This window comes from Apodemus sylvaticus, chromosome 7, assembly GCF_947179515.1.
Source record: "Apodemus sylvaticus chromosome 7, mApoSyl1.1, whole genome shotgun sequence".
NCBI classification, from domain to species: Eukaryota; Metazoa; Chordata; class Mammalia; order Rodentia; family Muridae; genus Apodemus; species Apodemus sylvaticus.
In genome coordinates this window covers 113,628,094-113,644,291 of record NC_067478.1, presented here as the reverse complement: position 1 = coordinate 113,644,291, position 16,198 = coordinate 113,628,094, and the positions used below count along the sequence as shown (strand labels likewise).

Genomic DNA, 16,198 nt, shown 5'->3' with positions numbered 1-16,198 from the left:
AGCAAGAATTGACAAATGGGACCTCATAAAATTACAAAGTTTCTGTAAGGCAAAGGACACCATCAAGAGGACAAATCGGCAACCAACAAATTGGGAAAAGATCTTCACCAATCCTACATCAGATAGAGGGCTAATATCCAATATATATAAAGAACTCAAGAAGTTAGACTCCAGAAAACCAAACAACCCTATTAAAAAATGGGGTACAGAGTTAAACAAAGAATTCTCACCTGAAGAACTTCGGATGGCGGAGAAGCATCTTAAAAAATGCTCAACTTCATTAGTCATTAGGGAAATGCAAATCAAAACAACCCTAAGATTTCATCTTACACCAGTCAGAATGGCTAAGATTAAAAATTCAGGAGACAGCAGGTGTTGGAGAGGGTGTGGAGAAAGAGGAACACTCCTCCACTGCTGGTGGGGTTGCAAATTGGTACAACCACTCTGGAAATCAGTCTGGCGGTTCCTCCGAAAACTGGGCACCTCACTTCCAGAAGATCCTGCTATACCACTCCTGGGCATATACCCAGAAGACTCCCCACCATGTAATAAGGATACATGTTCTACTATGTTCATAGCAGCCCTATTTATAATTGCCAGATGTTGGAAAGAACCCAGGTATCCCTCAACAGAAGAGTGGATGCAAAAAATGTGGTATATCTACACAATGGAGTACTATTCAGCCATTAGAAACAACGAATTCATGAAATTCTTAGGCAAATGGATGGAGCTAGAGAATATCATACTCAGTGAGGTAACCCAGACTCAAAAGGTGAATCATGGTATGCACTCACTAATAAGTGGATATTAACCTAGAAAACTGGAATACCCAAAACATAATCCACACATCAAATGAGGTACAAGAAGAAAGGAGGAGTGGCCCCTGGTTCTGGAAAGACTCAGTGAAACAGTATTCAGCAAAACCAGAACGGGGAAGTGGGAAGGGGTGGGTGGGAGGACAGGGGAAGAGAAGGGGGCTTACGGGACTTTCGGGGAGTGGGGGGGCTAGAAAAGGGGAAATCATTTGAAATGTAAATAAATTATATCGAATAAAAAAATTTAAAAAAAAGATATTAGGATGTAAAGTGAATTAATAAATAAATTAGTGAAAAAACAAAACAAAAAAAAAATTCCGGAGATAGCAGGTGTTGGAGATGGTGCGGAGAAAGAGGAACACTCCTCCACTGCTGGTGGGGTTGCAAATTGGTACAACCACTCTGGAAATCAGTCTGGCGGTTCCTCCGAAAACTGGGCACCTCACTTCCAGAAGATCCTGCTATACCACTCCTGGGCATATACCCAGAGGATTCCCCACCATGTAATAAGGATACATGCTCTACTATGTTCATAGCAGCCCTATTTATAATTGCCAGGTGCTGGAAGGAACCCAGGTATCCCTCAACAGAAGAGTGGATGCAAAAAATATGGTATATCTACACAATGGAGTACTATTCAGCCATTAGAATCAATGAATTCATGAAATTCTTAGGCAAATGGATGGACCTAGAGAACATCATACTAAGTGAGGTAACCCAGACTCAAAAGATGAATCATGGTATGCACTCACTAATAAGTGGATATTAACCTAGAAACCTGGATTACCCAAAACATAATCTACACATCAAATGAGGTACAAGAAGAAAGGAAGAATGGCCCCTTGTTCTGGAAAGACTCAATGAAACAGTATTCAGCAAAACCAGAACGGGGAAGTGGGAAGGGGTGGGTTGGAGAACAGAGGGAGAGAAGGGGGCTTACGGGACTTTTTGGGAGTGGGGGGCTAGGAAAGGGGAAATCATTTGAAATGTAAATAAAAAAAATACAAATTGATCATTTTCTCAGCAAAAAAAAAAAAAAAAAGAAAGTAAACAAAAACTGATTTTCCTTAACTGTGCAAATAATTAAAAGTAGTATGTCCCTGGCACCCACATATCATGCTAGCCTCAGCAAGTCTCTTAATTCCGTCGGAGCAATTTTTTCATCTTTCTAATGAAGCTGAGGTACAGGTGTAAACCACCAAATCCACTGCCATGACAGAGAAGCCACCACCTGTTTCCACATGAAAATTCTGATAATAATGTTGTTCTAAAAAAGCTCACATGAGGCTACAGAGATACTCAGCAGACAGCAGCAACAGCTGTTCTTCCAGAGGACCAAGGTTCAATTGCCAGAACCGCACAGACATCTGCAGCAGACAAGTTAATCCAGTTCTGCCCTTAACTCTTGACAGACAGGCTGTCTCTACCCAGGCTACCTGGATAGCAAGGGAAGATTGTGAAGAACTGCTTTTGTGTTGCAGACCCCACCTAGGGAGTCTTTGACCAAAACAACATTTTTAGCTCATCCGTGTGTGATTCAAGAGGCAGTAGGTACTTTTTACTCAGAGAGACAATAGATACTTTTGACAAGGAAAGACACTCTGAGTAATGAGTTAGTTAGTTCATCAGGCTGGGCCTAAAGGCTGCAGCCAGTTAGTTCACCAGGCTGAGGGCTAGAGGCTGGAGCTGATCCAGCTGATCGCCCAGGGCCTAGGGTGGCCCCAGGCTGAGGCTAGGGACTACAGGGAACTGATGGGGGGAATCTGGGTGGGGGGATATGGCAGCCCCAAGCTTGGCACAGAGAAGAATGCAACGGACAGACCAGGCAGAATTTTCCCAGGCTCTCTGTTTGGGATTTCTGGGTCACCCTAGTGAAAATTCCCAGTTTTGTAGTCTGGTCTCAAATTGTTGGTCTTTCCCCACCCCAACTCCTCCCCCAAAACGGATGCTAAGCAGTTAACAAGATTCTTCATTACTAAGAGCTAGAATGTGAGCTCACATTGGAGGCTTCCCAGTCCTGACAATCCACAGACACAGCCCTCACCCCCCAAGTCACCATCTTGGACTCTCTCCTCCTTGGCAGAGCTTCTTTCTGTAACAGCTTTTTTGGACAGTTGGAATCACAGATCCAAACATTCCTAGCACAGTCTTCGGATAAAGGGACCTTTAAAGCCCTGTCCAGGCCAACTGTTCTCAGTGGGAACGATGAATATCATAGTCACCTTCCTTTCCCAGAGCTGCTGAGGTCTGCCTGCCTCCTCCAAGACACACTTATGTTTCTGTTTCCACTGAGGTAGAGGGCACGGGTCCAGCTTCTGAAAATTCCACAACCATTCTCCTCTTCTCATTTTTCCCACCCGCCTTCAGAATCCTTGCAGGAAACTCACAGCTCAGGTGAGGGCATCAGCACAGACAGAGGAGGCCACTTTCTAAGCAGTAGTTGCCAAGAGAGCTCAGGACAGACAAGCCCATCAGCCAAATGTCAGAGCTGTTTACCTGAACCTGTATGGGCATGCCTTGTATGTTAAGGACTACATTAACCAGGAGCCTCTGGGAAACTACTGTAAGTAAAAAAGGACATTTTCACCAAGGTCCACTATCAGGAAATATCAGGAATAGTGGACTTCATTGTTCAGAACAGGTGCCTATCTAATAACTGCAATGTGAAATTCCTTCACCTTTCTCTCATGTGAACCCCCAAGTGTCCCAAGTAGTATTGAACCTGAGAAGGAGCTCCTGTGTGTTCATCCTATAATCAGACCAAATATCACTGTGGGCGACATGGAGCCATAGAAAATCTCTGTGATATCTGTTGTAGAGTAGTCACCAGTCTGGTTACAGCACACAGTAATTTTCAAGTTCATTTTGAAACAGAACTGAAAGGTCAATGCACCAATGAAAGGGGCTTAAAAAGAGAGAATAGGGGTTAAAGGAGTGTGGCTCTGTGGTGTAGGGGAAGGGGTACCCAGGTGGGCCCCTGTCCAAGCACCTCTTCCCCCTGAGGGACCACACGCACACAGGCATGGTATAGAATGGAGTTTATTCAGGGCAGAGGTAGGGAGTTAGAGGCCAGTCATGACCATGTACAGAGAGGTGGAAGGGGAGGAGAGCCCAAGGGGCAGAGAGGTGAGAGTGGGATGAAAGAGAGCAAAGAGAGAGAGAGGAGGAGGGGCAAGTAGCCCCTTTTATAGTGGGCCAGGTCTATGGGGCGGGGCATACTGGCTGTTGCCAGGTAAATGTAGGGTGGAGCTTAGACAGAATACTACCAAGAACCAACCATTTTGGATCTCCATTGTAATAGGAGGAAGCCACAAGAAACTATGTGGATTGACAAAAGACAAAAGTTATGTTGCATGTTGCCAATAATGTTTAGAAATAACTGGAATTTGAAATGAAAACAAATTACTTACTAAAATTGAAATGATTTTTTTAAATCATCAATTGAATAAAAAAATTCAAACTGAATGTGGTGGCACATGCCTTTAACCCCAGCACTCCAGAGGCAGAAACAGGCATTTGAAGGCATCCTGGTAAACAGAGTGAAGGCCAGGACAGCCAGAACTAAACAGAAAAACCCCTGTCTCAAAAGGGGGGAACAGTAGGGAGGAGGTGGGAGACATACTCAGGAGTCAAACAAAACCTAAACAATATTAAAACAGTCCATGTCCAGAGTTGATGATACATTACACATTATTAAGATGAAATTTTCACCATAAACTAAATATTCACTATAATCTCAATGAAAATGTTTCTGTTTATAGAGTGAAAGACCTAAGGGCCTCACACTTACAGGGGATCTGCTTGTCTTCAACCTCTCAAGTGCTGATATTAAAGGTGTGCACCACCAGGCCTGGCTCTTAATAACTTACTCCTAACAAATAAAGTAATGAAGTGTCATTTTGAGGACTGTCTTATAAAGAAACTGTACCTGTAGCCTCTATTTGTGCATTCTTTCTTCCTCTTCTGTTATCATTTGGCCTGAAGGGAACCAAATGCCTTTTGCAGGTTGGGCTGTAGAAGGAGCCATGGGAATAATCTTGGAAACCAGGATACAGCTCAAGTGGAACTTGAGATGACTGCAGGCCTGAATATGATGTTAATAAAATGGTAAGTTTTATTTTTATCTGTTTGCTTGAGACAGGGTCTCTCTACATAGCCCTGGCTATCCTAAAACTCACTGAATGTATCAAAATGGTTTTACCGCCACAGAGATCTGCCAACCTCTACCTCCTGAGTGTTGGATTAAAGGTATGTACCACCATGCATGCTCTGGCAGTAACTGAACTGTAAGTTAAAGAAGCTCTTGAATAAATTGCATACAAAAATAATAATTTGCACTTTGTATAATCTTTAAAAAAATCCTTTTATTGCCAGGCACAACTAGCATACCTCTGATTTCAAGGCCAGCCTGATATACACAGTGAGTTCTAGTACTACTGAGAGCTACACAGAGAAATCTTATTTCCAAAAAATTAATAAATGAATATCCACTTATGATACTAATAAATTTTCATGAAATGAACTACCCTGTTTTTGGATAATAATTGTCTATTGAACTCCAAGTTCATTCTGTGGGTCCAAACTCAATTTCTATGATCATTCCTCTGGAATTAATACCCAGAGTAGCATTCACTTTAGAGAATGAGGCAGGGGTGCCCTCTTGGGACAAACCTGTTGTATACATTTGTCAGTACATAGTATTCAGTAGCATGTGAAACCATCTGATGTCAAATCACTTTACAAACATGAACTTTTTTCAGTAATTTTCCCTCATTTGTATCTTTCCTTTCTCTGATTTATTGAAAATCCTGCGGTCCAGGTTAAATCTTGGAATGCTGAACCACCTGCTAAGGACATCCAATGGATTTCCCTACTACACAACAGCAATTGTATTGCTCTCCAGCACACAATCCATGAGGCTCCAAAGAGAGATGTGTATTCATATATCCATCCAACTCCTCATGCTTCACTCCTGAACAGTTTCTATTACTTACAACAGAACTTGAAATATTCATGGAGTATAAATAAAAAGTGTTTTCTAATCCCTCTGCTTCCTCATTTGCTTTATTGTGGCCATTGGAGGTAACGTGCCACAAATGTCTCTCTTGATTCTTCTGGTTAGTCTCAATTATGGCATCAACACCGCAGAAGACTAAAAATACAAACAAATAAACAAACAAAAGAACTTTCTATGAGTTATTTTTAAGAGTTTCTAATGGGACTCTCATGTTTATGAAAAAATTTCTAGCCTACTAACACATACTGTTATTAAAATCATAATAAGTATTAGCTTATAAACTTTAGTTTACTCCTTTAATTTAAAATACTGAAGTACAGTGTTAAGTTTCCTAGTATTAATGTATTAGTAATGCATTGCTTCATTTTATTTTTTTGTGAAGAAGTATTTTGTTAAAATATCTACCAATTGCTAGTTATAGTTTTCCACTCAGAGAATGGTTACATTTTTTACAAGGTTCGAGTTACATGTATACTTTAATATATGATAGTGATGACCTTTCTTTCTATCATTCTCTTTATTCTCCTCTAAAAGGCAATACTTTCTAGGACATCCTCTTTGCAGATTATGAGCAAACTCTGATAAGCTACTTCCTAACTTGAAGCTTCCATTATGGCCACAAATTTGCATCTTGTATGCTTAGAGTTATTACAAATGACAACAGACTGTGAGTATTTCAAACCTGAAATTTCTTCCTTTCTACTTCCACCCAAAACATTCCAGTTTGAGGGCTCAATTGAACAACATATCCTGTTCTTTTTGGAACCAAAACAAATACAAGTAAACTCCTGTTTACCACTCTGGAAAAACATGTATGCTGTACATCTTTAAAATATGTGGCTACTTGTGATAATGATAAGCCCTAGCATTTGCCTCCAAAGTGGTGATGCATACACCAGCATCTAGTAATTCGTCAATTCACAAGGATGTTGGCAGAGTTCAGAGACTTGACTTCTCTTAGTTTCATAAAAAGTGGCTTCTATAATTCCTCTTTGTCTTTGTTGCTTTAGAATGAGAGAAGAAAAATTAAACAAGTGCTACATTTAAATTACATCCGTCATCCAAAAAGAAGAAGAAGAAGAAGAAGAAGAAGAAGAAGAAGAAGAAGAAGAAGAAGAAGAAGAAGAAGAAGAAGAAGAAGAAGCTTGAGTTCTTCTACTTGAAAACCTGTCTCTTGGGGCTGGAGAGATGGCTCACTAGTTAAGAGCACTGACTGCTTTTCTGAAAGTCCTGAGTGCAAATGCCAGAAACTACATGGTGGCACATAATCACCTGTAATGAGATCTGATGCCCTCTTGTAGGTTGTCTGAAGACAGCTATAGTGTACTTACATATAATAAAAAAATTGTTGAGGCTTGTCTTGTGACCAATTTTATGATCGATTTTGGAGAAGGTCCCATGAGGTGCTGAGAAAAAGGTATATTCTTTTGTTTTAGGATGAAATGTTTTATATATATATATATATATATATATATATATATATATATATATATATATATATATATATGTTAAATCTAGTTGGTCCAAAGCTTCAATTAGTTTCATTGTGTCCCTGTTTAGTTTCTGTTTTCCTGATCGATCCATTGAGGAGAGTGGAGTGTTGAAGTCACCCACAATTATTGTGTTGCGTGCAATGTGTGCTTTGAGATTTAGTAAAGTTTCTTTTATGAAAGAGGGTGCCCTTGCATTTGGAGCATAGATGTTCAGGATTGAGAGTTCTTCTTGATCCAGAATTGTAGGGGAATACCAGGACAGAGAAAAGGAGGGAGGTGATTGGAGAATGGGTGAAGATAAGAGGGCTTATGGGACATATGGGGAGTGGGGAACCAGGAAAGGGGAAAGCATTTGGAATGTAAACAAAGAATTTAGGGGAAAAAAAGGCCAATGGAAGTCACATATAAAAAATTAAAAGAAAAAAAAAAAAGCTGGGCAGTGGTGGCGCACGCCTTTAATCCCAGCACTTGGGAGGCAGAGGCAGGTGAATTTCTGAGTTGGAGGCCAGCCTTGCCTACAGAGTGAGTTCTATGACAGCCAGGGCTACACAAAGAAACCCTACCTCGAAAAAACAAAAAACAAAAAACAAAAAACAAAAAAAAAAGGAAAGGAAAGGAAAGGAAAGGAAAGGAAAGGAAAGGAAAGGAAAGGAAAGGAAAGGAAAGGAAAGGAAAAACCAGTCTCATTTCTCCATGTAACAAAAAAGCTCTTGATTTCTTTCTCAAATAAAAACACCCCTTCCTATGGGTTCTCATTATGATGTCTTACACCACAGTTCATAGCCTAACTTCTAAATCTGTTTCTGTATTATCTCAACTTCGTAAGTGAAATACTCTAAAACTTTAAACACTATCTGTTACTCATTATACTCTGGTTCAACATTACATTTACTTGTTTGTGACTCCTCAGTATAAATAAACTTATTTGTCTTTGTTGAAATTAATTCCATGAAGTAAGGACATTACTTTTACATTTTTTATTTTTTTTAATATTTTTTTATTTCATTCGATATATTTTTTATTTACATTTCAAATGATTTCCCCTTTTCTGGTCCCCCACTCCCCAAAAGCCACATAAGCCCCCTTCCCTCCCCCTACTCTCCCACCCACCCCTTCCCACTTCCCTGTTCTGGTTTTGCCCTATACTGCTACACTGTGACTTTCCAGAGCCAGGGGCCACTCCTCTGTTCTTCTTGTACCTCATTTGATGTGTGGATTATGTTTTGGGTATTCCATTTTCCAGGCTAATATCCACTTATTAGTGAGTGCATACCAAGATTGATCTTTTGAGACTGGGTTACCTCACTGAGACAAGGTTTCACTGTGTAGCCCTGGCTGTCCTGGAACTCACTCTGTAGACCAGCTGGCCTTGAACTCAGAAATCTGCCTGACTCTGCCTCCCAAGCACTGTAATTAAAGCTGTGTACCATCACCACCTGGCTACTTTTACATTTTCATTTATATAAAATATATATAAGAACCAGTACTTGCAATCTGGGTCATGAGAATGTGCTAAAACAAAAACAAGCACATGAAATATGTCTGAAAACAAAATCCCCATGAGCCTGGAGTGCAAGAGGCACTGTGAAAAAGAAGAAGTACCAGGAAAAACATCAAATTACAGAAGTCAGAGGTTAGATAGGGGGCTGGGGGAAGGTCTAAACTATTTCATCAAATTGAAATACAGGAACATATGCAAGAGAATTGTCCTTGCAGACTACATAACAAACACGTTTGAGCCCTCAGATATGGAACTGGGGGACAAACTGAAGATATGGCCAACTTTTGTTATACAAGGTCTCCCATCCACATGGACCAACAACCAATCTGGCAGTCTTGTTTGCAGGTTCTTCTGCTGTCCATGGCTCCTCTCCCTCTTCCAATTTGAAGATCAACTCAGGTTTAGGGATGCATTGCCCTGTAGGAAATAATATAGGATTTGGAAACATTTTGCTAATAAAGTTCTTTGAAGAAAGATAAATCCAGGATTTTATGATCTAGGCAACAAAAATACAAATGTGGACCTTTCACTAGAGAGCAGTGAATAATCATACAGGGGCTAGAACCTTAGCCCTCAACCTTACAAGTGCCCATATATTTACTGCAGGGAAGGTGCTTGCTCCTGAGACTTACCCAGTGATAGCAGGCTACTATATGTCTCCAGCATCACATTCCTGTATAGCATCTTCTGAGCATTATTGAGATTTTGCCACTCCTCCCAGGTGAACTTCACAGTGACATCCTCAAGTGACACCATTTCCTGTAACAGCACATTTCTCCTCAATTAATTTACTCTAAGTTTGTAAAAAAGAACCTGAAGACCAGCTTCTCTTAAGGGGTAGAAGGCTCTCATGTGTATTTTACATTATAATATACCTTGTTTTTGTAGTATAAAAAGTAAACAAAAAATCCTGATGCAATTAATTAATTAATGTGTAACCTGATAATATAAAAATTAAAACCTTCACTGTTGGTGTAAGAGAACCCAGACTACTCAGGTAACCAGGCCTTAATCAGATAGGGCTGCATGTCAACATAAACATACCCTCGCCTCGCTCTACCTCTTAGGAGTTTGAGGCGGCATGACTAATGTCATGTTGTATGGGTTGTGCAATAATAATTCCCATTCTCTTGTGTACATTAATTATCTTTAATATAAATAACATCTGTGAATTAATCCAGTGGCTGTATTACTTATTTTATGCTATTTCTCAATAATCACACAGAAAAATCAGTATTTCTTTAAATCTACACCTCAATAGCTCATGTCCCACTATTCTCTATTCTGCCCAGCCATTGGGTGATCATCATTTATTGTCGGGCAGAGAATAAATGGTAAGAATTGTTTACAGAAACTTGACACAGGACATTCTTATTATAAGCATTTTTGTGCTGTGTCATGATTGAAACAAGATATGAGGGCAGAGAAATCTGCATTTGAATTGCACAAGGGTAAACTTTACACAGTGTACAGAAATATTATGTCTAGATTTCCCCATCATGTCTAATAAAAGGCTCTTTTATTATAATAAACAACACAGATCAGGAACAATTATGAACCAATTATAAAAATATTAGGTAAGAGTTGCATTGAAAAAGTCTGGCCTATTTGCATTTGTAAATTCATAAAGTATGTTATTTCATCCCTTAAAAGGTGATAAAGACTTAAATAGTCCACGAAAATTATGAGCTGAGGCTGGAAAAGAGTTGGCTCTGACAGAGAAGAAACTATAAAACACACATCTAGATCGTTACCCACAGATCACCTGCATCCTGGCTGTCTTCCCTTCTACTCATTCTCCCACAGGAATTCTTACACAGGGAGAAGATTTTAATCTTAGAATAGATATTTTTAGTACACAAACAGAGTAAAAAATTAAAAACCTATATAGAAAAGGTTTCTGAATTCATTCTAAAGGGAAAATTGTGACTTTGTCAACTCTCTGGAATGGATCCACCTGAATTGTGGGAACTTTTACCAATGTTGAGACTGCCTTACTATGCTCACAAGATGAACTTTGGCAAAGAGCCTGCAATAATTTTTAGAAGAAATTAACAACAAATACCCAAAAAGCAAGTGGCTTCAATTCGTAAAAAAATAAAATAAAAACAAAAAACAAAAAACAAAACAAAAAAACTAATTGGATTTTTGCTTGTATAATAAAAATGATTCCAATTTCTGGAGCACTTACAGTTTACACTGATGCAAATAATTCAGGAAAGGCAGGATATAAGTCAGAAGATATAAGTAAAGTGGTTAAAAATCCTTGTGAATCAGGATAAAATCAGAATCGTATAAAATACTTATGAAATAATAAAATTTTCAAGAATCTCTTAATATAGTAACTAACTATAAATATGCAAAAATGTTGTTTTCCATATAGAAACTGCGGAACTTATTAAGGATGATTTCAAAATGATTTCTCTGTTTATTCAACAAGTGGGCTGATTCTGCCATTATGTGTTTATTAGAAATAATGGCATGTGGAGAAAGAGGAACAGTCCTCCACTGCTGGTGGGATTGCACCCTGGTAAAACCACTCTGGAAATCAGTCTGGCGGTTCCTCAGAAAACTTGGCATGACAGTTCTACAGGACCCTGTTATACCACTCCTGGACATATACCCAGAGGATTCCCTGGCATGCAATAAGGACACATGTTCCACTGTGTTCATAGCAGCCTTATTTATAATAGCCAGAAGATGGAAAGAACCCAGATGTCCCTCAATGGAGGAATGGATACAGAAAATGTGGTATATTTACACAATGGAATACTACTCAGCTATTAAAAACAATGAACTCATGAAATTCTTAGGCAAATGGTTGGAACTGGAAAATATCCTAACTGAAGTAACCCAATCACAAAAGAACACACATGGAATGCAGTCACTGATAAGAGAATATTAGCCCAAAAGCTCTGGATACACAAGATGCAATTCACATATCAAATCATTACCAAGAAGAAGAAAGGAGAAGGCCCTGGTCCTGGAAAGGTTTCTGGAACTGGACAAGAATGGAAAAGCCCATGGTTACAAATGGCATCCAATGTCAGGCACAGAATCCAAGATTAGACGAAAGATTCACGTATTAGAAAAAGGCCCAAGTGGAAAGGCAGGAAACAAGCACTTTCCAGAGCTGGATGCAGTTTCCTAGCCAGAGAGGAAGATAAATCCCTTTAAGAGAGAGCAAGCAGAGGCCTGTCAGCAGAGGACATCGAGGGGGAGCCTGAACCTCAGGCAGGCCCCATAGGCATCCAGAGACAGGGCCAATTGGCTCAGATCAAAGCTGGGACCTGCAGTTATGAGGCTCAACTCTCACAAAAGGACAAACAGTGGCTCAGTCCCGAACCTGCAAAGCCAGCCTAGGAGACCAAGCCAGTGGAACGGAGCTAGCTGACAGAGACGTGTGCTGGCCTCAGGAGCCTACAAACACAGAGAAAAGCAAAAGCAACGTTTTCCCAGAGCTGCAGTGGACCTGAAAAGCCCTAAGCCTCTGAAGTGTAAGACATTAAGTTTGAAAACTATAAAAGAGAAAAGTAGAAAAAACCATATATAGGTGAATGAACCTGTATTGTTAATCACTGTATCATAAAATTGAAAGAACTTGGCCTAGAGAGATGGCTCAGAACTCAAGACCACTGCCTGCTCTTCCCGAGGTCCTGAGTTCCATTCCCAGAATCCACACAGTAGCTCACAATCATCTATAAAAGGAACTAATGCTGTCTTCTGGCATGCACACAGAGCACTCCTATAATTTAAATCATTAAATATTTCTTAAATTGCAGGACCTTATTGTGTAGCGACTGATTCTTGTATTTACATATCTAAACTAATTTCAACAGGAAATTTCATATGTCTGTTGGTATTCCTTACAAATTAAAAGCATGTACTCTGACATTTCATTATGTCTTTGATGCATACAAACAACTGCTCTATGTTTATTTGTAAGACATACTGATTCCAAAATCATAGTGCAATGTAAAGAAGTCAAAGCACAAGAAGTATGTAAACTGAGTAGATCTGGATTTCGAAATCCATCCTCTAGAAAAACTAAAAAGGCTTGTAGGGTACACAGAAGACATAAGAGACTAAGACAGACACGGGGGTGTTTCCAGACATAACAGAAAGGAAAAAACACACAGCATACAAAAACTGGAAAATACTTGTGAAATTCATATTTCACAGGTAAACACTCTCCAATATGAAATAAGGTTAAACAACTTACTCATGAATAAGGCATGGATTTAAAAAAAAAAACCTCTATAAGTAAAAGTTTTAGAATATTTTGTCCTGGATATCTGGCATAGTGGCTCAACAGCTGAAGATGCTTACCACCAATTTGATACACTAAGTTCTATCCTTGGGACTCACATGCTCTGCTGATTTGTACTCACATAGGAATGTGTGCTTGAACACACACACACACACACACACACACACAAAGAATATTTTGAACTGAATTTTTAAAAATTAATAAGATAAAAAATTGTAGAACACAGCATAAAGTGCTAGAAGAGGGAAGCTGACGCCATGGAATCAAGAACTAGAAGAATAAGCTGACTTTGCTTGGACCTGTGCAGAGAAGAAAAACAAAAACAAACTGAAAACAACAATAGAATAAGAAAATGATAAGATTCAAAGAATAAATCAATGAAATTCAAATTTAAATTTCATTTAGTATTACAGAGTACACACACACACATACACACACACACACACACACACACACACACATTCTCACAACCCACATACTCTGCTCAGCAGTTAAGGGTCAGAAATATTCTGTTCCTGAGTTCTATTCCCAGGCAGAAATCAAAGGAATTGGGACATAGGCTACAAAGAAAGGACTAAGGTAGATCTTAACAACAAAATCTTGTTATTATTAAAGATGAAACAGAATAATCATCAAAGCAAACCATTATGTTGACCATCCACCCAAAATAAAACCCCATATATACTCATAGGTCTATAAATAATAAACCAATATCAAAACAAGAGTTAAGGATTGACTCAATATTCAAAAATTAAATACTATCCTTTGAAATATGCTTTGAGCTATTAATATACTAATAAGTGTATTCATGAACAACACTGACATGAGCTTGAGAGAAACACTGAACAGTGACTTCTGAGAGTGGGCCAGAAGGCCTGGGCAATTCCTCCATCATTGGTGGACACTGGGCTTAAACCTTGCCCTTAGCACATGGTTTGGTCAGTGAGCAAACATGGCAAAGTTACCATCTGGGATACTCACAGACAAGGCTTCCAGAAGTCACACACCATCATCAGGAAGCCATGGGTTGGCGAGATGGCTCAGTGGTTTAGAGCACTGACTGCTCTTCTGAAGGTCCTGAGTTCAAATCCCAGCAACCACATGATGGCTTACAACCATCTGAAATGAGAACTGGCACCCTGTCTAAAGACAGTTACAGTGTCCTTGCATAAAATAAAAAACAAATCTTAAAAAAAAAAAAAAAAAAAAAAAGGAAGCCAAGCACTGGGTAGGAAATTCAACTATAATGAGACAACTTTGGTAAAGCACATGGAAAATCCCTAAGAAAGAACCCTTTTTCCTAGGCCCATGGAACCTTCTGTCACAGACCACTGCAGCAACCTTGAGCTCTTGGATATCACCCTGCTCTGCTTACAATGACCTACTCCAACCAATAGATCACTGTAGAGACGCCAACCAGCAAAGAATCCCTAACACAGATCCAGAGATCATGAACTATGTTAAGTTGTCACATTTTCAGGATGGCACTGATCCAAGGTTTGAATATGAATGATCCTCTGCAGAGTCAAGACTGAGATGCTTGGTTCCAAGCTGGTGGCACTATTTTTAGAAGTGAGGAAAACTTCAGGAATTTGCAACCAGTTAGAGGAAATAGATCACCACACCATATCCTTGTGCATTATATTCTCTAGCCCTTTCTGAATCTTTCTCTCTGCTTGCTCTCTACAATCAGAAGACAAAAATGAGAAAGGATGCTAAAATTTCAAGTATCAATTAGGGAAAATAAATAAACAGGTAGGATTTGCTGAGCAGGAAATATAATTGCTTCCCTGCAAGGATTCAACAGAGTGTTTAGTAAAAGGACACAAGCTCCAAAACATGTTCTCCTTACTGAGGGAAGTGGGATTGACCTAGTTAGACTCCATGAAACAAGGCAGCTGATGTGGGAGACTGCTGGGTAATGGATTTTGGTGAACTCTAAGTATGTAGTTTTTAAAGAATTTACTCCGGCACCCTTTCCTGTACTAAAAGCCACAATTAGAAAAAAAGAAAGATCAGGAAGGAGGAGGGGGGCAGAAAAGGGACAGTGCAGGGTGTAGTAGGTAATAGTGGATGCTTAAGCGTGTGGTTCAGTAACAGGGAAACACTTTATGCTCGTGAGACCCTTGGCTGGAGTCCCAACAAGCACGGACACACAGAGGAAATGGAACGGAGGCCTCTGAGTATTAGGCTGACATAAGTGAAAGAAGATGGCCAAGTGCAAACTTAGGCATTTGCTAGAGAAAGGGAATATCAACTAAGAGACTTGCAAGAGCCAGAAAGCAGAATGAAGATACATGGAGCATGGACCTGGACTAGGCTTTTATCAAAGACATGGCACAGGTGCCTAATGGGAATAAATGCCCAAATCAGTGTGCACAGGGCACGCCCCATCCGAGCACCTTGCCTTCTACAAGTGTCCACCATGTATGCCCTTGCCAACCTCTTCACTATGCACTATGCACTGGATGTGTATGGAGGGCAGGAGTACCAGGTACTAAGAACCAACTTAATCATGATTTCATCCAGTTCCTTAACGGGCAAAGTGCCATGGTGGAAATGATGGTTGCCAAAAAATTTGAAATATGGGAGAAATTAATAATTTGTGGCAATAAGGAAAACTATAATTTATTAAATGTTGCTGTATTACTACTAATAGGAATTAAAGTATACTTCTCTCTGTAAATTTAGGCAGATCTTACTGATGGTCAGATTATGAATACAAACAAAATAACAACATATCTTAAAGTAGGGAATAAATAACTCATCACATAGTCATTCATGATGTTTGTAAGTTCCTGGGTTTGCTTTTACCCTTGGAAACACGAAGAGAATACTGGGATACACTTGAGAGGAGAATCATATAGAGTCCTGAGAGTGAGAGGATATTCATGGCTTGGTCCTAGATTCTCACTCAAAACACAGTGCAATTAGCTGAAGAAGAAAAGAAGGAGGAGGAGGAGGAGGAGGAGGAGGAGGAGGAGGAGGAGGAGGGAGGAGGAGGAGGAGGAGGAGGAGGAGGAGGAGGAGGAGAACAACAACAACAACAACAACAGCAACAACAACATAAGAAAACAGTCCCTGGGGCTAGAGAAATAGCTC

The 16,198-nt window shown here is 39.7% G+C and overlaps 2 protein-coding genes across 2 annotated transcripts in view; both read right to left on the bottom strand.

Moving 5' to 3' along the window:
• LOC127689387 (uncharacterized) overlaps positions 1–16,198 on the bottom strand; it is a 488,686-nt gene that overhangs the window by 321,562 nt on the left and 150,926 nt on the right. The window lies entirely within an intron of this gene.
• LOC127689388 (zinc finger protein 39-like) overlaps positions 4,750–16,198 on the bottom strand; it is a 236,606-nt gene continuing 225,157 nt past the window's right edge. Inside the window, exons 5-6 of the mRNA XM_052189038.1 lie at positions 5,810–5,967; positions 4,750–4,899 (exon numbers count right to left, since the gene is read on the bottom strand). Coding sequence (XP_052044998.1) covers positions 4,753–4,899; positions 5,810–5,967 — 305 coding nt within the window. The 3' untranslated portion in view covers positions 4,750–4,752. The remainder of the gene's footprint in view (positions 4,900–5,809; positions 5,968–16,198) is intronic.